The sequence below is a fragment of the Onychomys torridus genome, chromosome X (genome assembly GCF_903995425.1).
Source record: "Onychomys torridus chromosome X, mOncTor1.1, whole genome shotgun sequence".
Lineage (NCBI taxonomy): Eukaryota > Metazoa > Chordata > Mammalia > Rodentia > Cricetidae > Onychomys > Onychomys torridus.
In genome coordinates, this window is record NC_050466.1 from 91,591,979 (window position 1) to 91,618,585 (window position 26,607).

At 46.1% G+C, this 26,607-nt stretch overlaps 1 protein-coding gene and 1 long non-coding RNA gene across 2 annotated transcripts in view; both read right to left on the bottom strand.

The window, feature by feature from the left end:
- LOC118574733 (doublesex- and mab-3-related transcription factor C1-like) overlaps positions 1–8,834 on the bottom strand; it is a 42,592-nt gene extending 33,758 nt beyond the window's left edge. Inside the window, exons 1-2 of the mRNA XM_036175640.1 lie at positions 8,748–8,834; positions 6,321–6,676 (exon numbers count right to left, since the gene is read on the bottom strand). Coding sequence (XP_036031533.1) covers positions 6,321–6,676; positions 8,748–8,834 — 443 coding nt within the window. The remainder of the gene's footprint in view (positions 1–6,320; positions 6,677–8,747) is intronic.
- Positions 8,835–15,983: 7,149 nt separating this feature from the next.
- On the bottom strand, positions 15,984–24,777 carry LOC118574834. The gene is made up of 3 exons (XR_004943750.1): positions 24,622–24,777; positions 23,944–23,989; positions 15,984–16,952 (listed from the first exon to the last, which is right to left on the bottom strand). It is a non-coding gene; the product is annotated as an uncharacterized LOC118574834 (long non-coding RNA).
- Between the last annotated feature and the right edge of the window lie 1,830 nt (positions 24,778–26,607).

Sequence of the window (26,607 nt, forward strand, 5' to 3'; positions counted from 1 at the left end):
GAGTCAACCGAAGGAAAAGGATCAAATACTGTCACCCCAAACGAGGTATGGCTAAAATATCAGCCTGTTTTCTTGTCAAAGTGAGGCCCATTGTGCGTCTCATCTGAGGAAGCTGAAACATGGCTTGAGCCTACTGGGGGCCAGAGGAAAGCAGAAGAACAGAAGGAGACAGAGAGAAGGGCAGAGCACGTGAGGAGGAAGAGGAGGAAGACGAGGGAGGGAGGGAGGGAGGAATGAGGAACAGAGACAGCGACAATGGGAACAGAAGGGAGGGAGGAAGATTGGAGAGTTGGGAGTGAGAGGCACAGGAACAGAGGAGAAGTCCCATATCAGCAATGTATCCACTGCTTGGACTGGACGTCCTGGACCAAAGCAGGGAGGGCCCAAGGGCATGGGCAGAGTGGGCAGGCGCTGTGAAGGGGCGTGCTTAGCATTTGCACTCAGCCACGTGAGCAGCTCAGCAGATCTCTATAAAGTCCTGGACGGGGGTGACGTTCCTGCCATCACACACTCTCCTTGGAAGGAAGTCCTAAGACTCACTCCGGCCGGAACACACACTCCTGGAATCATGGTCTTCATGCCCTTCTTCCCACCTCCTGGGCAGGTGAGTTTCACTTCCCATGTGCTCTGGAACATCCTTCAGGGGGCTGGGTTTGCTCAGGGCAGGTCTCCCCACTTCTCCATCCTCAAACAGCAGTGCACATCACAGTAGCCGAATGGGTGACAGACAGAAGCCATGGGGGGGGGGCTGCAAAGATGAGGCCTCAACTCTCTTTTTCAGACTCTGGGAAGCCAACAATACTCCCAGGAAGGGGTTGTCCTTCTTCCCACCATGGGGAACACATTCAATGTCCCAAGAGGAACCAGGGAGGCTACTCGTCCCAGAAGGACCTGGAAGGGCCGGTTCCAGAGAGCCCTGGCACGTGTGTCCAAGTTCTTCAGGTGAGGGCTCTGAGTCGGTCCCTGCCTCTCTCGTCACTCACAGCCAGCAAGGACGCCCCCTCCGACTCCCCCAGAGAGCACCCAGGGCCTCCCCTCTCTTCCCCCAGGGCTCCTGAGGGTCCACTTGTCTCTCATTTTCCTTCTTAGGAGAGGACGCCGATCATTCCGTGGCTGAGGCCACATGAGCCTGAGACATGGGGCCACGAGAAAGAGCAAGACCTTCTGCTGTCCAGGCCCCTGCTCTCCCAAGAACCTTGTCAGTGAGGTTGAAATAAATGCCGCTGTGCTTTACAATGGTTGCCTTCATGGTGTCTTCTTCACTTTCATATTTACACCCACCTCGGATGAGATGATCTGGGTGTCAGACTTGCAGGCCTGGGCGTGGGGTGGTGTGAATTGCCGGAACTAGTGTCTTTCTGAGTCCTGCTGAGCCATCCTCTCACCTTCTTGGGGCAAGGGTGCTTGCTGCTTGGTGGTGCTGGTGGAGTCCTTGTTCAATGTGCACTGAGTTTCCCACAGCTCTCAACTCCCACAGTAATGGGCACTTGCAGGCACCAAACTCCCTAAGGAGGGAATAGCATGTCTCTCTGCCTGCTTTCATTGCCAATAATCCTCGTATGGAGAAATCCTTCGCCTCGTTTATGAATGGGTAGTGGAGGAGTAGATGGGGGGCTTACATGGAGGAGGGTGCATAATGGGGGGCAGGCACTTGTATGGAGACTCTGTCGATCCTGCATAAGTGCTTTAGACTGACTTCCGTGCTCACAAGGAGTCCCCAGACAACCCACTGCTCATCAAAACAGACACCCTCCAAGGGACGACCTTCTCTCTAACTACATATGGTTCGTCTTCCTGTGTGGGCCTTTCTTGCCTTTCCTTGGTGACCTTGAAAGGCAATGAAACATAGTTTCCTCAGGGCAAGGCTCCAATGGCAGATGCAGTACAGCTGAACCATAATCTAACGTGGAGGAGGCCTTGTTAGTAATGGCAACAGTTGAATTGGAGATATGGCTCAGTGGTTGAGGCCCTGCTTCTATTGTAGAGGACCTGGGTTCGATTCCCACCACCCACACCTTGGCTTACAACTGAGTATAACTCCAGTTCCAAGAGATCTAGCTGCCTAGTGTTTTGACCTCTATGGGCACCTGGCACCCGCATGGTACACAGATGTGTGCAAAACAACCAACAACATGACATAAAAATAATTAAAAATAAAGAAATTGGCAACACCAGGTATCAGAGACAGAGGCAACAACATCCTGGACTTCAGAAACCACACAGATTTGAACATCATGGGGGACCCTCAAAATACTTTCTTTTCTGTCAAAATGGGGACCCAGATCCCACAGTGCCTCCCGGAGTGGAGCTTAGCCTTGTAGAAAGAGTGAAATTTTTGCCTCCACTTATTGATGGGAGAGCAGCACTCTGGGGAAGTCCCTCCTTCTGTAGGCTCACCCTTCTCCATTCTGCCACATCTGGCTTTCTTATGCTTCTTTTTCCATTTGGGTGGAAATAAGTCTTGATATATCTGTTGAATTCTGTACCAATATTGCTCCTGCACCTCTTCCAAAACAAGAAAAATTAATTTAGGTGGGATGATCTTGGCATTTGGATACAGGGGACATTTTAAAAAGTAAGCAAGAGGGGTGCTGGAGAGATGGCTCAGAAGTCAAGAGCAGTGGCTGCTCTTCCAAAGGTTCCTGAGTTCGATTCCCACCAACCACATGGTGGCTCACAACCATCTACAATAAGAGATCTGGTGCCCTCTTCTGGCCTGCAGACATACATGCAGGCAGAACACTGTATACATAATAAATAAATTAAAAAAAAAAAAAGTAAGCAAGAGAATAGTCCACATCCTTAGTACTTTTCCTGGGACAGTAGAGCTCGCTGAGGTACCTATTAGGGCTATGGGCTATAGACAATGTATCCTCCATGACCATTTTTGAGAAAATCTGACGTAAGAACTGCAAAAATATATAGCATCTAATACGCAGCCTGCATAACTGACAATGGCCTGTGGGCTGCAAGTGGAAAGGAAATGTTTGGGCACCTCAAGTTAGGGTTTAGACTGACATCCACATATTTGCCCCAAGAACCCTATTCCAGAGAAAAAACAGAACATTCCCACAACACTCGGTCCAGTTCACCTCAGATTCCCATACCGTCACCCCCATTCCACCAGCAGACATCTCTCCTTGTTTTCCTCACAGAAGGGAAAGAGTGAGGGGGTTTTAGATGCAGTGCTCTCTGGACCCCACAGCCCCCAGGGGAGTCCCCAGGATTGCTGTTACCAGATCCCATGGGATTTGCATCTGGAGGACAAGAGGATTCCAAGACACACCAGCACACGCATGAATGTGACCAGCAGCCTGTAAGGGCGGAAGGGACTCACAGGCTAGCTACTATGCTCCTGATATCCACTGGAGGCCATCCTAAGCCAGCACAGGGAGCGGGGGTTCTTCAATAGCCACGCTGTACATACAGGCCATCAACACTGGGTAGAGCTACGCTTTCATCAGCTCACAGTCTACTCATAAAAACCTCTGCAGCCCATCTTAATAGGATTGGAATCTCGGTCTGGCCACCAAGGCTTATGCTGCCTCTGCTTAGACACACTTCTGTCTCACTTCCATCCACAGTGTTCCACAACACCAGCAGAATCCTTTCCAGCTGCTCACACACAGGCCTTTGTTTTTCTTCTCTACTTTATGGAACCTCACTCTAATCCTAGCACTGCACTCGTAACACACGGAGCCCTGGCTCTCACAGCCCTCAGCAGCCGACCTCTGCTCTGAGCCCTCGCCTCAGGGGACAACCTCTGTTCCGGTGAATGGACACTTGTTCCTCTCCTGCCACTCCTTAGAAATGATGGGTTCCGGAGCCAGAGTGTGTAGGGTCCACGCTGCATGGGTGCCAGAGTCCAGAGCACCTACCCCAGCTGCTGCTGCTGCTGCTGCTGCTGGGCCGTCCCTCTGGCAAACCTCAGAGGCAAGAGTGCCCACTCCCACTCATTTCTCATCCTCTCTCAGGTACAACTAAAGAGTGGGTCTCCTGCACACAGGTTCTTGCTATCTCACCAGCCCTCCAGCATCCTGTAATTCTAGCCTCCCACTTCCATGGAAGCATGGAGTCCTCCAGGTATCCACAACAAGCCAACAGGGAGGGCATCACTTGCAGTTTTGACATCTCTAGTGTGGCATCTCTGACAGGGTGCTGCTACCTGTCAACAGTGAAGCCTGCTGCCTCCCAGATGCTCCCTTCCCACGGATCCATGTCTCTCCTCTGGGCTCCCTGACCACCTGGATCGTACGACCATCCCGGTCAAACCTGCCTGCCACATCTACCTCAGTAATGTACACTGAGAGCCCAAACTAGACTCTCAGATGTGGGGCAGAGCTGGAGTCTGGTGTACCCTTGAATCTCGGCACAGTGCCTCACACGAGGTAAACGGTCACTAGACACAAGTTAAATAAATGAGTCCATGAGCAAGGTGTCTAATTCAATTTTATTTTTCCCTACATCCAGAGCTCTAGGTGAATACAAGGAAACATCAGCTGCTTTTGCTGTGTGTCAGATTTTGGCCAAGTTTGTGTTTTACTTCTGAATATATGGCGGGGGAATCACTGTGCTATCAATTCCTTCCACACCTCAAAGAACTACTGTCTCTAGTATGTTTCAGGCCTAAAATGACAGTGTCACAACTGTTTTGAACAAACAAACAAATCTCTCCTAAAGAAGGAACAATGAAACCTGGATGTACGCCAAGCATGAACCTAGATGCTCATACTAGATCATCTGTCTATAACAGCAAGGATTTGGAAAATAGTTTAGCATGCCTTTACCTCCACTCTGATTTGACCCTGTTCATATGGAGTCGCTTTTGACTAATTTGATGGTTCCGGGGATGGAACCTAGGGCCTTACCCATGTGAGGAAAGTCGTCTACCACTCAGCCACATCCTCAGCCTTCATCACTTAGTTCTCCTCACTAGATGCCTCACCACTGCTTTTCAACGGGAAAGAAGGGAGCTACGAAGCACGCACGACTTTGCAAGGGGCAGACTAGACGCTAAGTCACCAGAAAGCCCAGAGAGCTGGAGCCCAAGGCTGGGTATCCTTCCTGAGCCTGCTCTACCCCTGCAGGCTTCCTACATCAGAGCGCCTACTGCTCCAGCGGCCCTTTGACTACCACAACAAAAACAAGGATGCCTCGGCCTCAGCCATCCCTGGGGGCTGCAGAAGCCCTGACCCTGGCCTGAGGTTGTGACTGTCCCCGGTACTGATCATCACTCCGGCACGGCTCTAGCCCTGCCCTGGCACTTGCAATGGCACTGGCGCTGATGCTTGCTTCAGCCATGGCACGGGCCCTGGAACTGGAACTAACACCCGCACTTGTCACATCACCAGCAGCAGCTGCTTCTGGGCCACCACACAGCACCGGTATTTCCTCCTCTTCTTTCAACGCCTCATTCACTGCCACAGCCAAGGCTCTGGGCCGGGTGTCATTCACTTGGGCCACAAACTCCAGGACTTCCATCTGTCTTGTTTCCTTTGAGGGCCCCACAAGAATACCGAGAGCACGGGGCCTGATGGTGGACACCTACTCCTGCACCAGATACTACTCGTGGGGCGCACAAGCTCTGGTGATGCGCTTTGGTGACGGCTCCCCAAGGATGGGGTGCTTTGTAGGCGAACATACCTCCAACACCCTCCACACCTCCCCGAACACCTCCTCTGGGACACAGCTGGCCTGCACGAAGATCAAGTCCGGGATACTCAGCAGAAAGCCCAGTCTTTGGCTCGAGTGCCCTGGTCGCCTGTCAGGCCCCAAAGGCAGGGCAGGGTGAATTTTTTTTTTTTTTTTTTTTCCTGTTCGGGACATAGGAGAGCTCTGGAGGGCCAAGTTCCTTCACCTAGACCCAAAGACTAACTCGGGGAGGTCAGAGGCTGTCTTGCAATCTCGGGGAAGAAGCTCCTGCACCTTTAGGATGACACACTTCATCTTGTCTGCCCTTTTGATCCACACAGTCTTCGCGTCCTTAGCCAGCAGGTACTGCGCCAGCAGCTCAGCTACTTTCTAGCTCCCAGGGCCTCTGGGCATGCGCGCCAGGGGTGGTGGGACCCGCGGGGTGCTCGGCGGGGGATCCCCTAGGGGCTTGTGGGGTCCACAAAGGAGCTTGCAGGAGCACCTGGGCGGGGGAGGGGGGCTACGTGCCTCAGAAGAAGTGCTCTCTCTCGGGGCTCCGGGGAGCACTTAGCGTCCCCGCTGCAGGCGGCCCCGCGGGGTTTCCTGGGCAAGGAGGAGAGAAGAAGGAGGCCAGGGGGCCTCTGAGACCCGCAGGCCCTGGGTGCCACCTCTACCGCGGACGTTCTCACCTGCGGCTTTGGCTGGCCCAGGAAGCAGGAACTCGGGGAGGAGATGCGCGTCCACGGGCATTCGGCGGCCGGCCCGAGCGCTGGCTGCCAGGCCGCGAGGACCGTGACGTCGCCGCGGACGCTGCGGCGGCCGCCGAGAACACCCGCAGCCCCTGGGTCTGCAGTCCCAGGCCGCGGCGCTCAGACCCCGAGGACCAGGAAGCGGGCAGGGGAGGGGGCGCAGCCTCCGCCTCCCGGCTCTGCCGCGAGCGGTGGGAACGCGCTGGCGCCGCCCCGCAGTGCCTCTGCCGGCCGGGGACGGTACTGCAGCCCGGGGCCGGAAGGATGCGGGGCTCTGCTTGCAGAGGTGGGGGCCCCTGATGCCAGCCTCCCAAGAGACCAGAAGCCTCAGGACCAAGCTCAAAGCAAACCTTCCTCCCTTCTGGCTGTTACTGGGAAGAACCCGGTCGCTGGCTTGCTGGCTCGCTTCAGATCATCCCCGTCTCCCTCTCCCTGTCCCTTGAGGAGGAGGCTCCCTGGGAGATAGATGCTTCTGCCCCTGAGTGCAAGCCCTTCTCCAGCAACAGGCCCTCTTGCTTCCTCTAGGCATGCTCCACTTGGGAGGGCGCCGGTGGTAGCATGCCCTTTTTGTATGTTACTTCTCCACTAGACAGTCCAGAGAGGCGTTAAGTTTAGTCTAACTTTCCAGACTTCATGGCATCTTTGCTTACTTAGTTCTCTGCCTCCCACCTCACTGGGCCTCCTTGTTCCCCCACAAAGTACTTTTTTCCCTCACGCCTCTCAGCTGACATTCAGGGACCTTCAATAAACTTGGGGCTCTGAGGTCAACTCCTGGGGAGCCCACAAGGGAGCCGGGAGGGGTCTCCACCCCAGCAAGTGCCTATTTTTGTTGCAGCGTATCCAACAGGGTAGAATTCCATTTTCAGCCTACCCTTTCTAGGCAGTCAGCAACCAGCCTCTTGGCCTTAACGCCTATGGCCAGCTCTGTATCCCAATACAATGGTCACAATTGCCACGTGGTTTTTGATGCTTCTGTGTTTTCAATTTCTCCCACTGCTGGCATTTTATTGTTGCTCTTCCTGTTATGGAGACTTGAACGTCAATTTTACCGTCTGAGTAAAACACTTTCCCCTCATTATTCTGTGTCTTCAAATTTTTGAAAAAATATTGTCCTCTATATGAACATCACGGCCAAAATTTGCTGATACCAAGACATACTTGGCTCGATTTGCATTAGTGTTCCCCGGTATGTAGAGCTCAGTACCAAGGACGGTTAGCGTCTGGAAAATGTGGAGGGTTCCCAACCAGGAGAGTGTATGCCCTTCCCTTGATTCTGGCTTCTATTCAGAGTACTTCAGTTGTCTTCATAACTTGCCTTCTGTGACTATTGCGTGTTTCTGACGTTTGCCAATGCCCCTTTTTGTTTTATCGTTGCTCTGAGTTGGAGAATTCCCCACTGTGTATTCTAATTATTTTTGACATGTCAGGTGCCCAGTTGTCTCGTACATGTGATCGATCTGCTATGAAGCCGTCCGAACAACAACTGTCCTTGATTGGAACTTGCTGTCAGTGAGGATTCCTTGAATGCTGCAGTTCTTGTACCCGATTTCCTCTTTCTTATCACCCTGACTAGGACTGTGGTACTCTGGTAGCTAATGTTCCTCCTGTGAAATTTCGGTTGTTGTTTTTAATGGGAGGGGCTCTAGTGCCATTGAGCTAAATGCAGTATGCTGTGGGATTCTGATGTCCATTGAGCTCCTTATCTATTGTTTGTCCAGGTCCAAATGAATTTTCCTTTGTCCTGCCTCGTGGCAGAAGAGCTGATGACAGTTCCCCTTTCTGCTGCCCCAGCTAAGGGAGTGCTAGGTGTGGTAAGGGTCAAGCCCTGGAGTGGCCCTGCAAGTCCCAGCAGGAAATTGCATCCCTTGCATTCCAGCCACAGGTTAGGGTGTTCACTGCAGGAGGCCAGAGGCCAGCACAGATAAACTCCAGCTGCCCCTCATGCCTTGCTCTCCTCCCCGTGGTTGCCTGTCTTTGCTAGGGTCGCTGCTGCTGTGAAGAGACACCGTGACCAAGGCGAGTCTTATAAAGGAAAACATTTCATTGCGGCTGGCTTACAGTTCAGAGGTTTAGTTCATTATCACCATGGCAAGACATGGTGGCATGCAGGCAGACATGATGCTCTGAGAAGGAGCTGAGAAATCTACATCTTGATCCACAGGCAGCAGAAGGAGGCTGCGTCATTGGATGTAGCTTCAGCATGAGACCTCAAAGCCTGCCCCGCAGTAGCACACTTTCTCCAACAAGGCTCCTCCAACACATCCACAATTCCTAATAGTGCCATTCCCTAGAGGTCAAGCATTCAAACACAAGAGTCTATGGGGGCCATACAGATTCAAACCACTGTACTGCCCTTGGGCAACTCACCCCTCCATGGACCACCACACTTCCCAACTCTATGATGGAGGTCTCTATAGAGCCACACAGACCCTTACTCTCTGCAAGTGTCCCCATCCCTAGACGAAAAGATCTTATCACATCTGTGCTGTCTCTAAGAGGTCTAATTGCAGCCAGGAAGAGAGGGTGTCTTCTCTTACTCCTCAACCTCTGTCCTTTCTCTTCCTACAGGAAAGAACTGCTCTTTTGCACCCATAACTTAGGAACTCTTAAAAGTGCTCATGCACACTTTTGATTGTTCAGGCAATCTTTATACTTCTTGGTCCAACTAACAGCAATGGTGCTGCCTCCAGACTAGACCCTCACCCACAAGATAGTCATCACCAGAGACATTTTCCATTAAACCAAACCCTGTAGAGTTTTATTGGACATGCATTTTAAATTCCACTCAAAGGTGTTTCATTATCAATGATTCACATCGTTTCTCTCTTCGGGTGGCTTTTAACTGTTAAAAGCAAGAAAGGAAAGAAGAATGCAAACCAAGGGAACATGCCAGAACCTCTGGCTGCACACTCTCTTTAAAATTCTGCCAGCAGTACACAGTCTTCTCTGCACTGGCCACTAAGCACAGGCAGTTGGACACTTGATGGGTTCCACCTGTGTTCAGGACTACAGCCCTGCTGCCTCCACCATGGAACTTGTTCCAGATCTTCTCCGACCCCCAACCCTGACAAAGCCAACCATCATCCCAGGGAGATGTCTGCAATCTACCTCTGTTACAACCAGATGAGACTGGGCTCTGTATTCCAAGAAAAGGCAAAAGGCCAAGGCCAAAACCCTTTCCACTGAGGAAGAAGAGCCACCACACAGGGACCCAGGTTGCCAGCAGCTTGATGTTAGGCATGCTCATAGGGGAGGGATGGAGTCCCAGGTCTGTCTTGCTCTCTGCATCAATCTCTATGCTGTGGCTGAGACTTTGGCACTCCAGCCCCACACCATTGCCACATACTGCTCATGTTGACCTGCTCGAGAAAAATAAAGAGGTAAGAGATAGAAACAACAACAGAAAAACAAAAACAAACAAAAATTTCAACATCTTCTCTTCAGTCAGGGACTCAAAGTGGTGAAACTTCTTTTCTTTTCCTTTTTTGGTTTTTCAAGACAGGCTTTCTCTGTGTAGTTTTGGTGCCTGTCCTGGAGCTCACTCTGTAGACCAGGCTGGTCTCGAACTTACAGAGGTCTGCCTGGCTCTGCCTCCTGAGTGCTGGGGTTAAAGGTGTGCACCATCACCGCCCAGCTATATGTAGGATTGTTAACCAACATACTGTCCAAAGGCGATGGCATAATATGGCTCGAATAAGCCCTCATATAACATGACAATTATAAGTAGAATTCTGTCACTTAAATTCAGGGATTAAAAGAGTCTTTGGTTGCATTTTAGGAACATAGAGTTAACATGTGCAAAGCCTTATGTTCAACTAACACCATCAAAGCAGAAAAAAATAAGATCAAGAAACACAGAGAAATTGAGAATTTGAGCGGAAATGTAAATCAAAAAAAAGGTGGCAAACAAATTTGTGTGAGGGTAGTTTTGTACTGAGATGATTCAGATTCAAGTGTCAGTTACATACTCTCAAATACACGAGACCAGGTGGTAAGTCTGAAGGTAGCTGATTATTGCAAAATGCACTGGACCTTGTAGCTAAAGCGCAGATCAGAATAGAGATAACTTCAATCAGTCCCAGAAAGTCCCCTGTGTTCTTTCTAATCAGTACCACTGCTTTCCCAGGGCATAGCTACCTTTCTTCTTGGTATCAGCATAAATTAGTTTTGCCCATTCTGTGCCTATTTACTTATTGAACCATCAGATGTTCTTTTACCTGACTTTTCTTTCTCAGTATAATAATTTTAAGATTCATCAATGTCATACATAGCCATAATACTTCCCTGTTTCTGCGTGATACCCCATTCATAGGTGAATATATTCCACCCCTACCACAGAAAGGATATTCTGTCCAGCGGCCAGTGCTGTGACTCCCTGTCCTTAGGAGATGTGTATCAAAGTCAAGACAATTTGCACACTAGATCTCGCAGTAGGTTAAATAATATGAATATATGCTCCCCTCCCCAGGCATATTCAATATGATGTCAGCCCCTGAAGGAGACCAGAGTATGGCAAGAACAGGGAAAACATTTTAGACATGAAAAGCCCGGGAGATTTTTGAATAGTGCTGAAAGAACTATCAGTTTCCTGCAGCGCATTAGAGTGAGAAAGTGGAGGGGGAAAGGCTGGGATAGCAGATTGTGGGTGAAGTTGCTACGAGAGAGTCTGACAAGATGGGATATAGGGCATGGGTTGTCAGGGGCAGGGCATATGAACCAGTTCCTGTTCGAATATTCTGCTGCTCAGACTCCTTTCATACGTGGGAAGAGGAATATGTTGCAGCATGTAAGCATGAGAAACCAAACAGCCATGTGCATTTAAAGTGGTGCCTGACCCATACTCAGGGCAAAGAAATTGGCATGGTCATGAGAGCAGGTAAGAGGTCTGCCATCAAGAGCTGCATCTTCTGTGATGTTTACATGTTGATTAGCACAGGGCTACCCCTAAGCAGCAGCTTCTCCATGGGACGTCCAAAGGACAAGCTGTAGCCCTAATGTTAATGGGGTTTGATTTCCTAAGGTGGGATTATGTATGTAAACCCCAGGAAGTGTGCTTTACTGCTTGTGATGTGGTGAACAGGGGAGAAGGTTGTGACCAGGAGCCTAGAAGATGGGTGTTGTCTCAGCCATGGTCAGTCATCCTTTGGGATTTAGGATTGGCTGGCTGTGACCATGGGCTTTGAAGGCCAATACAACTCGTGGGCCAGATCCAAGACATGGTTAAATCCAAATAGTCAATCATCAAAACTAATATGAAGGTAAGTCAGAGGAGGACTACAAACACCAGACCACATTATTTCTTGTTGAACCTGATGACTGTTCCGCCTGATAGTGCAACATGCCCTGCCTGTGGTAGTGTAGGAGGTACACTTTCACAGGGCTACTCTGGGTGCAGTATTATCTAGGTGGGCTAGCAATTAATCAAGAAAACCAGGTCTTAGATACACAGTCCTAGGTACTTAAGTGCCCATAAGTCAGTGGGCACAAGCAGGCCAGTGCTAGCTGAAAAGACCCTCAGGAATCTTCTCAAGATTTTAGAGAGTTCTCTGAATATTGGGTGTCTACCTGTAGCGGTGGTGGCCTCTATGTTCTAGGGCTCTGAGAGTCAGCCCAGATTTACGACCGAGGGTAGTGAATAAGTAGCATCAGGCATGTTATTATAAAATATTGACATCAGGGCCACCTTGGGGTCTTTTCTACCTTTCTGCAAGACATGCATGGTGTTAGACACTGCTCTATATACAAGTATCTCTATATCCTGGCAGGGAGGACTTGACATCAGGTGACCTTTAAACCCATCATAACTGGTGAAAGTTTTGAAATAGTAGCACCTGCTTTCCAGAAAAATTCTGCCAGGTGTTGCCCTGTTCCATCCAGAGTCAGGTAGTCCTAGTGTACTATGTGCACTGGATATGGGTATTAATTCCATTGTGCATCAGGCTAGGACTGAAACAGAACACAAGCTGCAGTAGTCAAATTCTAGTATGGTGGGCACCTGTGAGGTTCCATGGCATGGAGCCCCAAAATGTTGCTACTGGAGGTTCAAATTCTGAGAATGTAAGAAACCCCACTGAGATTCATTTGGCTTGCAGTACTCAGCAGGGTCTTTTTATTTACCATATTTTACTTTTTGAGTCAGGACATCAATACCAGATGTTATCAATAGCCGCTTTCAGGGGGCTCTGGTCATCGTGAAGCCACCCTGGAGTCGTGGTACTGATGGTGTATTCTGGAATGGTCTATTGCTTTTGCATTTCACTTTCCAATTACCTTGCAGAAGCATATTATCAGAGGAAGGATTTCCTTTGATTCACAGTTTCAGAGGGTTCAGTTGATCAGGGACAGCTCTGTGTTTCTGGGTCCAGGTTAAAGCACAGCATTGTGACAACAGGATTAGGAGGCAGGGAAACAACACCTCGTGACAGACAGGAAGTAGTGGTAATATGAGAGAAAGGGAGCCAAGGATAATGTCTCTCCAATAACCCACCCCAGTAACATGGTTCCTACAGCTAGATCTCTCCCAAAGTTCCCAGAACCTCTTTACATGGCAACACCCCTGTTTACCAATCTTTCAGTACTAGAGCCTGTGGGCAGGGCGAGGGCATCATGCCTAATCCATAATAGGGGTTGCTGTATACTCTTACTTACATGGCCTTTAATCAAGCGGTGTAAAGGGCATCCTTTGCTTCAATTTAGATGGATCCTTACAAATGCATGTAATCTGAGGACCTTTAAAAACGAAGGCTAAAAACTTCTGGGCATTATGAAGGAACCAATGGACCACCAAGGTTGCAAAAGCCAAGTGACCCTGGGTGGCAGCTGGACTACTATGGTCCTGTTCATCATGTAGAGTTGATATCATTGAAAAATCTGGGGAAGCTAGATCACTGTGTGGTGGAAGACTATTTTGGAATTAATGTTCCCATGTTTGTCCCAGAAAATAGGACTTGTGGATCATGGGATAGCCCAATCATGGGTGTACTCCAGGTCTGAAACAGGTTTTCCAGGATTAAAGAGGCTGGAACAACCTAAAGGCAGGATATTCTAGTACCAGAGGTTTTGTTTGGGATCTATGATGATCTGAATTGCAAGCGCCTTTATACTTACCTTTCAGAAACTCTTGTATTTTAAAGGGGGTTCATTTTATGTTTGAGATCAGCATGCAGTTGAGTTCAGGATGGCCACATTGCTGGCCAGCAAATACAGTCCATCCAGGCATTTCGTCCTTTCTAGTGGTAGTGATACTCTGAATTTTGAGGACTGGTCTTAAGAAATAGGTGCTTTATCTCTGCAGCTTAGCTGGCTTGCCTAAGGTTAAAAGGTCATTTATTTTGGATGTTTGCCAATGTAGCAGATTTCTTGGAACTATGGGAGTTTTGCAAACTGCAATCTGTGTTCTTCAAACCAGGCTCAGCTACCATGAACCCAAACGTTGACACAGTGATCTGCTTACAAGCCCATAAAACCCAAATGTAGGAAGGGAAATTGGGTGCTTGTCTCGGGAATATAGTGTTCTAGAAGAACCATTACAAGAGGTCAGAAGGGACAGTCATCAGGTCATTAACCAAGAGATCACATGAAATACAGCCTGATCCATTGTAGAATGGGACAACTGTCATGAAAAATTAGTCCTGAAAGGAATAATAGCATAACAGACCCTTTCAAATCACTGACTGAATGGAATCTATTTTTAAAAATAAACGTTCATAATAAAAAATACTTCCAAATAAAAAGCACCATATAACCAAATTAACCAGCCCCAAGGTCTATACAACTTAATGAACTTACATACAATGAGATTTTGCATCCAAAAGGGAAGCTGTGAAGCATGATATTAAATCTAACAATCAGGATCAAATGTATTTTATCCACTAGTACACACACACACACACACACACCACCACCACCACCACCACCACCAACAACAACAACAACAACAACAACTCATGTGCACTGGCCAGTTTGATGTCAACTTCACACGAGCTAAAGGCGTTTTAAATAGGGAAACTCAATGGAGAAAATGTCCCCATTGGTTTGGCCTGTGGTGCACTTCCTGGATTGATGGTTAATGTGGGAGGGCCCAGCTTGTTGTGGACAGTGCCATCCCAGGGCTGGTGGTCCTGGGCGGGATAAGAAGGCAGGCTGAGCAAGCCATGGGAAGCGAGCCAGTAAGCCGCACCCCTCCATGGCCTCTGCATCAGCTCCTGACTCCAGGTTCCTTCCCTGTTTAAGTTCCTGCCCTAGTTTTTTGATGATGGACAGAGATGTGGAAATGCAAGTGAAATAAACCATTTCCTCCCTGAGTTGCTTACAGTCATGGTGTGTTACCACAGCCATAGAAACCCTAACTAAGACTCTAGGACAGAATTAGGACTGGAAAAATAATTATCTTTATATCCTCTTTCATATCTGTGTCCATTACCTGAACTCATTCCTTCCTCTTCCCTTTATATTAAGCCATTCTTTTTCTCTTTTCTTCATGTTTTACTGTACAGTACATGGATACTTTGCTACAAGAGGCTTTATGCTCTCTCTAGTTTTCTATACCTTTTGAAATGGATGTATAATAACTATACTCTTATGGCATACAATGTAATAAATTGTCATATGTATATACTTTATGATGATCAAATGACAGAAAAACTAAAGTTTCCAACTCCTTAAACACTTAACTTTTTATGGTGGGAAATTATAAACTTTGCTCTTCCAGTTGCTTGTAAGGAATGATCTGCAGTCACACTAGTGTGTGGTTGAGGGGCAAAGCCTCTCCTTAGCAACTGTATGTAAGTACCAGTTGTCTAGCTTCCTCCATCCACCTCCACTCCTGCTCTTGAATCATAGCTTTGTGTATGAACGTGACACAATTCAGTGAGCATCACACATCCAATGGACAAACCAAAAACGAAAATCAAATTGACAGTGTCAGATGATGCAGTGTGTGCATCTGCTGGAACTCACATACAAGTAACATTATACAGCCTGAGCAGGTTGTGTTTAGGAACTTGTGTGTGTGTGTGTGTGTGTGTGTGTGTGTGTGTGTGTGTGTGTGTGTGTGTGTGTTTGTCTGTGCATGTAGCAACAATTAATGAAAGAAGAGGCTGTGAATTTGGAAGAAGTCAAGGAGCAATACCTGGGAGGGTTTGGAGGCAGGAAAGGAAAAGGGGGAAACTCAGCATGTGTATATGAATCAAACACTCAAATCGCTGGAGTGGTAACTCTGTGGTTAAGAGCACTGGCTGTTCTTTCACAGGATGCAGGTTCAATTTTCAGCACCCACATAGCTGCTTACAACCTTCTGTAACCCCAATCCCAATGGACCAGCTCCCTTTCTGGCCTCCACAGACACTGCGTGCAAGTGATACACAGACACCCACTCAGATACAATACTCATACACATGAAAAATGAACAAAAATCTCAAAAATAACCACTGTGCAACTTAAGCGCATCTTTCATCCTGCTAAAGAGTGACTTCAAAAAGCCAGAGGAAAGATCTCACTTAAAAAGTCAAAAATTATACTTTGTCAAAATTAAAAACACCTTTGAGAGACCTTTTTAAGGAAATGAAAAGTAAGGCACATGGAGAGAAAATATTTTTCTGCATATATTTGATAAAGGAATTACACATAGAATATGTCCAGGATGCTCATGGGTCAATCATAAGGAAGCTGGCAATCTATTTTGTTAAGGTGGACAATATATGTGAAGAGACATGTCACTAAAGAAGATACATGGATTTTTAGGTACGCTTATGGCAAGATGAGCGTTATGTAAGTGTCCATTAAAACAGCAATAACATTCCAGGTTGAGCGTGACCTGGAACTGCCTTTCAAGGCTGGTGGGCTATGAAATGGTTCAACCACAGAGAATGTTTGGCAGCGCCTTTAAAATGAACAATACACCTACCACACGAATTAGCCATTCTCTTCCTAGGTATTCACCTAAGAGGAACGAAGGCATGCATCTTTCTTGTCACTTCCACACAATTGTTCATGGCTGTTCCACTTGAAAAAGCTGAAAAATCCAGTCTCCTACTGTGTTGCCCCAGTTTCCCATGGTTTCCTTTGTCGCAAAGTTATTCAAAACTACCAATGGCCTTCTGGTGACATTTCCCAAAAGCAATTGACACAAAGGGAGTTTCCCAAGAGTCAGCGGAAGTGCTCAGCATGTTGGCCTCAAAACAGGTGCGCATCTGAGGCCTCTTGGGTCTCTGCATGGTGGTGGTGCATCTGACTCATGGCTGGTTCGAATTCATGCGAATTCAGCTGCAGTATTGTTGCATCTCTTCAGCACTGCTTTCATTTTTTTCATGTTGTTTTCCTGGGATTAAGCTTCCTTGGGATTGATCTGGTTTTGACATCAGAATTGTGTTGTTCCTTGTCAAATCCTTGTCCAACCTTCTAAAAGCTACACGTGTCTTGAGTGGCGTTTGTCCATGAGATGAAACAGTCGGCTGAATGGAAGAGGCAAACACCAGGTCAGTTCTGTCCTTAAGGAGGTGCTGGGGCCGAGGATGCTGAAGGACTCCCGAGGCAGTGTCCCTTAGCTTAGGCCGTGATGGTTTCCTGCTGAAACTAAGCAATCACACAGAGTACTCACCTCAAACAAGGTCGCTGCAAAGCCACAAAAACACCCCCCCTTCTCTCAGCCAGCATTAGTGACTACTGTGTTTTCTTTTTGACAGGTCTAACCCCAGTTCCTCCTTCCTCATAGATTAAATTAACCATGAAGGCCTGAGAGGTGGCTCGGCAGTTAAAAGCATTTGCTGCTCTTGTAGAGGACCCAAGTTTGGTTCCGAGGACCCAGGTTTGGTTCCCGGCACCCACATGACAGCTCACAACTGTCTGTGTCTCTAGTTCCCAAGGATCTGACACCCTCCTCTAGCCTCCATGAGTACCAGCCTGTCAAGTGGTACACATATGAACATGCAAGCAAAGCACGTATCACATAACCTATGTTATGGAGTTTGTAACCCCTGGGAAAAGACCATAGATGCAATTCAAGTATGATTACAAGATGTATTGATTAGTTGTTAGCAGGATGACAAATAGATTGTCATGAAGGAACATTATATGGAAGGTTTTTTGTTTGAAGGACCACCTGAGGTGGGGGTTTGGAGCAGTTCACAATCTTTAGTTGATTGGAAACCTGCTAGGATAGTTATAGACTAAGGACAGAAGGTAAAGTTGAGGAGCTCAGGGGAAAATCTTTATCTTGGGTGTACATTTGAAACTTCTAGGCCTATGGCTCAAGACCAGCAGAAGGAATGCACCCACCCTCAGGAACAGGCAATAGGTGGGGAGGCTGCGCCTGGGCACTGACATGGAAGGAGGAACTTGTCTGGAATCCACTTTATCTACAAAGTTGGACTCAAGTTATGACTCCCTGACGTTTACATGATTTTTTTTTAGTTTATAAAAAGAGATCTTAATATGACAACAATCACATAGGGAGAGAGAAAGAATTTGGGGCATGTTTTCTTTTACCTTAAATTATTGTTTTAGACTTTTGTAACTTGCATTTAAGTACTTTAAATTACTTTCTTAGACTCTCATAATTTATTAAAGCTTTTATATCCATAGACCTTTACAACTTACACCCTAAATAAATTTTCTAGATCCTCATGTTTATTTAATTACCTTTTCATTTATTAGCTTTCATGAGACATAGTTGGCTGATTATTGAAAGTAGTCATAGAAAGCCAAGTTTTTGTAAAAAAAAAAAAAAAGAGGAACATTGAGAGTTTACATTGAAACCTGTGTTGTGAGTTTATCTCTTTTAGTGTGAAGCTTATCAGCAGGGTAAACTATGGGGTTTGCCTTTTTTAGCAGGAGACCTAGTAGTTTTAGAAAAAGCAAGGCCTGGTTTTCACACATGAAATGGACTGAGCAGGCAGCTGCAGCCATTGGGTGAGGAGCTGGGAGCTTGCTGCTTTTAAACTGATAAAGCTACAGTTAGCCATCATCTTCTTCATCAGAGATGTGAGAAGGATAATTTTTGAGCAGGAAGTATAATCCAAATGGCCTCTGTATCAACTAAAATGACAGAGACTTTCCTAGACAGTTACCCTAGGTTCCTACTTGGTGGCTTTGGGGCAGAGTTCAGTGGTCTTCAACAATCACACATGACAGAATTAAGTCTCCCATTGCCACATAGGCTATCATTTGCCTTCAGCTGCCAGACCCAGAAGATCTGGGAGACTCTGTGGATGAGGAACTTGAGATAGTGGCCTACCCAGGCAAGGCAAAGAGAGGCAGTCAATTTTCTAGTGTCCTGCTTGTCCACAGTTTGGGTAGAGTCCTGGTGAGGCATGAGGCATTTCTTGGCCCAGTGGTCAGTGTTTTCACAATCCAAGTGGCGTCATCTGTGTCTTGCCCTCTTCTTGTAGGAAACCTAAGGGCTGCCACTAGCATATGGCAGTTTTGTCTATCATAGGAAGAGTTTGGTTTTCAATACATTATGACTGCAGGTTCTCCTCCTTCCATTCCTCCCATCACTCCACAACCACACCACCCCTTTCCTCCAGATGCTTTTCTCCTCTGTTCCCTTCAGATACGAGAAGGTCTCCCACAATATCCACTGAACACAGCATCGCACGATTGGATAAGTCTAGGCACAAACCCTCATTTCAATGCTGGGCGGGGCAAGCCAGTAGGAGAAGTGTCTCAAGCACAACCAAAACAGTCAGAGGCCCCTCACTCCCACTCTCAGGAGGGCCGCAAAAACCCAAGTTAAACAACCACAGCAATATGCAGAGGACCTAGCACAGGCTTATGCAGGCTCCATTATTGCTGCTCCAGTCTATATGGACACCTATGTTCCCTACTTAGTTGAAATCTGTGGGCCATGTTCTCCTGATGTCCTTGGCCGCTCTGGCTCCTAGATCTCTTCCTGCCTCTCTTCCATCAGGTTCCCTAAGCTCCAAGGGGAGGGACCCACGGAGATCTTGAATTTGGGCTCTCTCTCTACCTAATGTTTGGCTGTGGGTCTCTGCATCTGTTCCCATCAGCTGTTGCCGCAGTCTCTTTGATGACTATTGGGCTAGGCACTGGTCATGTTTGTCTTTTGGGGGTGTTAGTTACCTCTCTCAGGGTAATTTTTTCTATTCTCATCTATTTGCCTGCAAACTTCATGATGTCATTTTTAACACCCAAGTAATACTTCCTGTGTAGATGTACCACAACGTCATCATCCATTCTTTATTTTTAAGATTCATTTATTTACCATTGTGCCTGTCTGTATGCCAGAAAAGGGTACCCGATCTCATTATAGATGACTGTGGTCATTATAGATGGTTGCTGGAAATTGAACTCAGGACCTCTGGAAGAGCAGCCAGTTCTCTTAAGTCCACTATGAGCATAATTGAGAAAGTGTCTTTGTGGTAGAATGGAGCATTCTTTGGGTATATGCCCAAGAGTGGTGTAGCTTAGTCTTCAGGTAGATTGGTTCCCAGTTTTCTAAGGATCCTCTATATTGATTTCCACAGTGGTGTTTACGAGTTTGCACTACCACCAGCAATGCAGGAGTGTTCCCCTTGCTCCACATATATAGGAAGTTTTTTTTATTAAACATTTTAAATACCATATTGAATAGATCTCTGAGGAGTTTGAGGGACATCATTTAATGTATTAAGTATACCTTATTTTAAATAAACTTTGTGTTTAGCTACCTTCTTTATGCTTAACCTTAAAAGTACATAGAGAAGTTTTTGATCCAGATGTAGAACTCTCAGATTTCTTCTCCAGCGTCATGTCACACTGCATGTGACCATGCTTTCTGCTTTTGTCGACAAAATCTGCCTGAAGCTAAACTGAAGAGTTATGGATTAATAGCTTTGGCAGAAGACATTTCAAAGCAGCATAGAATTGACTGTGTTGTGTAGTTATTAGTGGCCAGTCTTATGCAGATCTATAATGAAAAATTAAAAATGCACAATACAAAGAGAAAAGGAGCATCAGGACATGTAAACAGATTAAAGAAAAGCCTGATGCTAAGTGGAATAACGGAGGTGGTGACCTCAGAGCCAGACCCCACCCAGCTAAGCTTCCAACTTGTGAAAAGGAATTAAAGAAAAGCCTAGAGCCAGGTGTCGTGGACCATACCTTTAATCCCAGCACTCTGAAGGCAGAGGATGATTATGTTATGAGTTCAAGGCTGGCCTGGTCTACAGAGTGAGTTCCAGGATAGCCAAGCTTAGGCAGTGAAGGAAACCATGGAAAAAAGAAAGCCTGTGAAAATGTATTTGAAACAAGAGGCCCATGTTCCAGCCCCAGCAAGCAGCAGAACTTGGCAGCTTCAGTGACGTGGTTCTGAATTTAGAGTCTGGGATAGAATACAAGGGTTATGGAATCTCTCTCCATGTCTAAGATCAGCTGCTAAGGCCAGGCATGTGTCAGGAGTATCCCTGAATAGAGACATAGGGAGGCTATTGGTGAATCTGTGAAGGTTCAGCCTAGATTAACTTGGAGACCCCAAGATTTTGGAGATGCCAGAGCCACGGGGTGTCTGCAAGGGAAAGATGCTAACAAGAAGTGGAACCAGACCAAGAGAGACTAGTGTGTTGTAGTCAACAAAGCTGAATAGACTTGGAAATCTGAAGAGCGTTTGCTATCAGACATTGAGATGCAGAGTTTGGAGTTTGCCCAGCTGGTTTTTGGTCTTGTTTGGTCCAATGTTTCTACACTATGCTCCTTTCCCTACGTTTGGAAGAGTAATGCATATCCTGTACCATTATAAGCTGGAAGTATGTGATCTGCTTTTTTGATTTTGATTTTTACAGAGGATTATAGTTAAGAAATTGTCATGAGTCTTAGTAGCAAATTAAGATGACCTATGTATAGGCTTTTTTAAAACTATTACCCCTTTTTGTTACAAGTGTTAAGCTAACTTTTTACTTGGGATTTTACAGGTTCTCCCCCCCCCCCCCCCCCACCCCGCACACACTATCGTCTACAGATCTTGAGAAAGTTTACATTTCAGCAAGAGGTTTGAATATCCATGACCTTAAATGGGAGAACATTCTGTAAACAAGAACCAAGAAATGGAGAAGAAGTCAAATAGCAGACATCTGTTGGTTACATTTAGCCATCCTAATTTTTATGTAAACCATTTTTATTAAAATATTCAAATAACATGATACATAATAGTAACAAATTTTCCATGTGTTGGAAGAAATTTTTCCTAAGGATGTTGTTAGACAATATCTGAAGCCTTTACCCAGTATGTATAATAGCTTTTCCATTGTTGCATAGATGGGGCCCCTCCTCCTTGTTCTTAGTTTTCAGCCTCTGTACCATAGTTGGCTCTGTTCTCAGAAAACCTTGAGGATTTGTGCACTATCAGCTGGGAGGAGTGTCTGTATACTTAGGTGAAGGTCCAATGACCTTGCCTATCTCTCTTTTATGTAGGAATATTAACATTTTTGGTTTTTGAGACAGGGTTTCTCTGTGTAGTTTTGGTGCCTGTCCTGGATCTCACTCTGTAGACCAGGCTGGCCTCAAACTCACAGAGATTCAGCTGGCTCTGCCTCCTGAGTGCTGGGGTTAAAGGCGTGCGCCACCACCGCCTGGCTGGAATATTAACTTTTAACAAGTCCAACTCTGATCATTTCAAGCAGGCCTATCTGGAGGTGTTATTGAGAAATATTTTATTTTTTTAGCCAGTTTGTGTGTGTCTGCAGATGGAGGCAAGACAACCTGAAAAGATTAATAAATATTTTTCTTATAAAGTCATTAAGTTGCAGAATAATATAAGCATCTGTAAGCTAGACAACATTAAACAGGAAACTGTAAAAAACAGGTATCTATGGGAACTCAGAAAATGTTGGCATTGTGTTGGTTTTGTTTCATTTATAGATTTTTAACTAAATTCAACAAGCCTATAAGTCGTAAGGTACAAAAAATGATGTTTTAGCTGTTGTAAAGCACATGGTGTTTTTCTTGCGCTGTTTTGGTTAGTTTTCTCTCTTTGTCCTAGAGTCAACTGGCCTTCTGATCTAGGACATAGATTTTGGAGGAAATTTTAATCAAGCATGCTTGGTTTGGGAAGGGGGTCTATAACTCACCTCCAGAGCTAGCTTTTTAATACAGTAGAACAACATAAAACAATACTGCAACATTATGTATGCCCCAAACACCCTGAATCCAGTGGTCAGAGAGCCATTCTCAGCACAGGCTGCCTGCAGCAGAGCAGAGAGCTGTGGGCAGTGGAACAGGGAGCTCATGGTGCTTGAGAGGGCTGCTGATGACAGCACCCACTGAGCTCCATCCCAGCAGCACTGGGATTAGTGGCAGCCAGAGATGCAGGGTGGCCACGTGGAGGAGGCGCACATCTTTAATCCCAGCACTCGGGAGGCAGAGCCAGGTGGATCTCTGTGAGTTCGAGGCCAGCCTGGTCTACAGAGCGAGATCCAGGAAAGGCGCAAAGCTACACAGAGAATCCCTGTTTCGAAAAACCAAACGAAACCAAAACAAAAAACAGAGATGCAGGGTCAGAGAGAGGAGCCAGCTGGGATATAGAGCAAGCAGGAAAAAAAGACATCCTTCAGAATCAGAGTGAGGGAAAGCATAGCTAACACAAAAGTGCAGAGAAGTGCCTGGTATACCTGCAGGACTTAAACAGGAGGCTCCAGGGAGCCAATGAGAGGGACAGAGATGGCTCAGGCTAGATGGAGCTCCATGGAGGAGCTTGCATAGAGGCAGCCAGGAGCAGTCTGCCTAGCAGAAATCCTGAAAATGTTGTGTCAGGCAGCTCAGGGGCCATTAGGCTATAGTCACTCTGACTCCCATCTCTGCAACAAACTTGAAAACACAAGTCTAAGAGACGAAAGAAAACAGCATAAAAAGACAACAGTGCTATCAGGGAAAGACAAGAGGAACTCAGACATGTGGCGGCCACCTTCATTCATACACCAAGACCAGAAGGACAGTAGGGTGTCCCCTCTGCCCCAAAGACTGAGTCTACTATTGAGCCCGATTTTGCCTTTGTTTCTCCAAATGTACAGAGTCCAAAACCAAACAGAGTAACTCACTGGTCAGTCAGCACTTCAGAAGCCACTGGCCTGCAAGTCTTACTTTCATTTTTGCTTCCCCTTTGCAAATTTGGGAGACTGAATTTTGGGGTCCCCTTAGCTTATCAAGTCCACCTTGGACTTGCTCCCTCTGGGGCCTACCCTGGACCCCTGGCCCTGAGTCTAGGCTCTCCCACGGATCTCTGGGGCCTCCAAATGTTATGACTTGTGACTCCATCCAAGTACAGTTAAAATATTTATCGATTAGTTGTTAGCAGGATGGCAATCTCTGGGCCAAATTTGAGATTGCCATGAAGGAGAGGAACAGGGAAGGGAATTTTTTAAGGCAAAACTGCAAGAAGACCTTCAATATCTACACAAGCAAGCAAAAACTGGTCTGTTTTGCCAATTTCAATGGTTAACCCTACTCAAAACAATTTTGGGGTATTTGCATAAAAGAAGTTACAGAGGCCAAAATGTTATATCCTAACAAGTAGATGGTCACAATTGTACATTTTGGGATGGTGGTCACTCAGTCAGGGTCACTGGGAACTTACCAAGATGGATGCCTGGCATGAAAGGGAATTTCTTTAGCCATCATACCTAAAGAATAAAAATGAATATTTAAAATTTACCATGATACTCAGTCTAGGTTTTCTCTACTTTTTAACAACATCCCATCCCAAATGAAGCCCAACTTGACTGAAATATTTCAGTCCTTTGTAATACCCTCCTACTCACTTGCTGCTCAGTCCCCCCATGGGATGCATTCCCCCTTGTTACAGATGCAGGCATGCTCCTGGTACCAGTGGTGAGCGAGTGTCTGATGGAGGACTAAACGGATAAAAGGATGGATGGGTGGGTGGGTAGATGGATGGAAGGATGGAAAGAAGGAAGGAAGGAAGGATGGATGGATGGGTGGAAGGATGGATGGGTGGGTGGGTGGGTGGGTGGGTGGATGGATGGGTGGGTGTGTGGGTGGATGGATGGATGGATGGATGGAAGGATGGATGGATGGGTGTGTGGGTGGATGGATGGATGGGTAGGTGGATGGATCGGTGGAAGGGTGGATGGAAGGATGGATGAGTTGGTGGGTGAATGAATAGCTAGTAATGTGTGAGAAAGAAAGGGATAGGAAAAGGAAGGAAAGGAAAAGGAAGAATATGTAAGAGTGATCCAGAAAGAGGAAGAAGCAATTCAGGTCTTCTTGCTCTGTTCTTTGGCCCAAGTTATACCTGACACAGCTGTACATTGCATCATTTCCTGAGGGACCTGCAGTGACTGTATGCCTCTTGAGGTGGTGTTTTATTTTGAAGGCAGTCTTGACTTCTATTATCCAATATTCTGCCTTCACACTTTTTCTTTTTCCTCTTCCTCCCTTGTTGGTCATCCCAGCACCCACGGCTTTTCTGGATCAAGGACCTCAACATATGGCCAGATACACTGAACCTGATAGAAGGAGATAGTGGGGAACAGTCTTGAACTCATTGGCACAGGAAAAGACTTTCTGAACAGAACACCCATAGCATAAGGAACCAAAAAAAGACTGGACATCAAGAAAACAAACAACCAATTTTCTTTCTGCTTTTTGCTTTTTGTCTTCCTGGAACCACAGCTTCTTCACAAAGGTGAAGTCCTGCATACCTCTTTACACCACATGATGGCGCTCAAGCAGAGAGAAATGAGGACATGTTTTTTTTCTAGTTCAGAAGGTTCTGTCACAAGCCACATTCTGACTTCTGTCTTTGGCATCTCGCTGCTGCACAGCTCCTTGGTTGTATTCTAATGAGGTTCGTGGTGTCTGTCATGAGTTGTGTTCCTCAGAGGAGCAGTGAGTGGAGGGCTCAGCAGAAAGCCACTATGACCATAGCAGTAATGTACCTGTGGAGGGTTCCTAGCTCCTAGCACCAAAGGAGGTATGTTTCTAGATTATTTGTAGCACTAAAATATACTAGAAATACTATGCTACAAATAATGTAATGTTTGAGAAATAATAGAGTAAAATCTGTACATTTTAAATGCAATTTTTTTGAATATTTCCAATTTGTGGTTGGTTGGATCTGAAATTTCAGAAACAGAGAATACATAATTTTGTAGTTTGGGGATGGCTATGTGCAACAAATTTTGAAACATGTCTTTTTACAAACTGAATGATTTCTTCACTCCATTTTAATTGTGAATGGTATCCATGGCTTTTTTTTGCATAATTGACCTTCACACAATGATTCCAACTGGGTTATGGTATATAATCATTTTAATATGTTGTTGGATTTTGTTTGCTAGCTGTTTTTTTGTTGTCGTTTTGTTTTGAATTCTAAATTTAAGCAGAGCCATCCGTGTAGGCTTGGGTTTGAAACCATCCATTGGCACAGGGCCAACTCACCAATGGTTACACCACTAAAAACTATCACTACCTTTTACCTGCAGTTTTCTTTCTGTTTTCCTCTGGTTCTGTGACTATTACTTCATACAATGAGTTTGAAAACGTTTGCCCTTCTTCTTCATTTGTTTTCAGAGTTTAAGAAGGATCCATGTTAATTCTATCTAAGTGCACAGGAGAATTCATCACTAGTTTTGTCTCCTTCCCGGTATCTGGAGGGTTTCAATTACTACTCCATCCATGTTCTTTCTTCATGATTCACTCTCAGGAGAGAGTGTGTTTCTAGATATTTTTAGGTATCAAAGAGTAGGTATAATTTATTTATAATCTTTTATTATCTATTTAATTGTTACAAATGCAGTTGTCATGTCTTTTTTCTGTTTTGATTTTAATTATTTGTGTCCTTTCTTTTTTTATTAGTACCACTAAACACTTCATAATTTTGTCAACCGCTTTGAAGAACTAACTCTTGATTTCTTTGATAGCCTCTAATTTGGGAAATTTATTTTTACATGTATGAGTGTATATGTGTGAGTGCGTGTGAGTGTGTGTGTGTGTGTGTGTGTGTGTGTATGTGTGTGTATGTGTCCCTTAAAGACTATGTTGACCATTTCATTACACACAGAAATGGTCAACATAGTCTTTAAGGGACTCTCAAACTTTGCTCTAGAACCTCAGAAGCCAGGCCTCCATTGCCTGTACTGTGCTCAACATTATCTTCTAAGTTCAGTTTCCACAATAGCTAATTGAGCTTTAAACATAAAATGGCTTCTGCAGGTGAAAGTTCCAAAGTTCTACCATGACCCTCCCAAAAACATGGTCCAATCTGTCTCAGCAATAC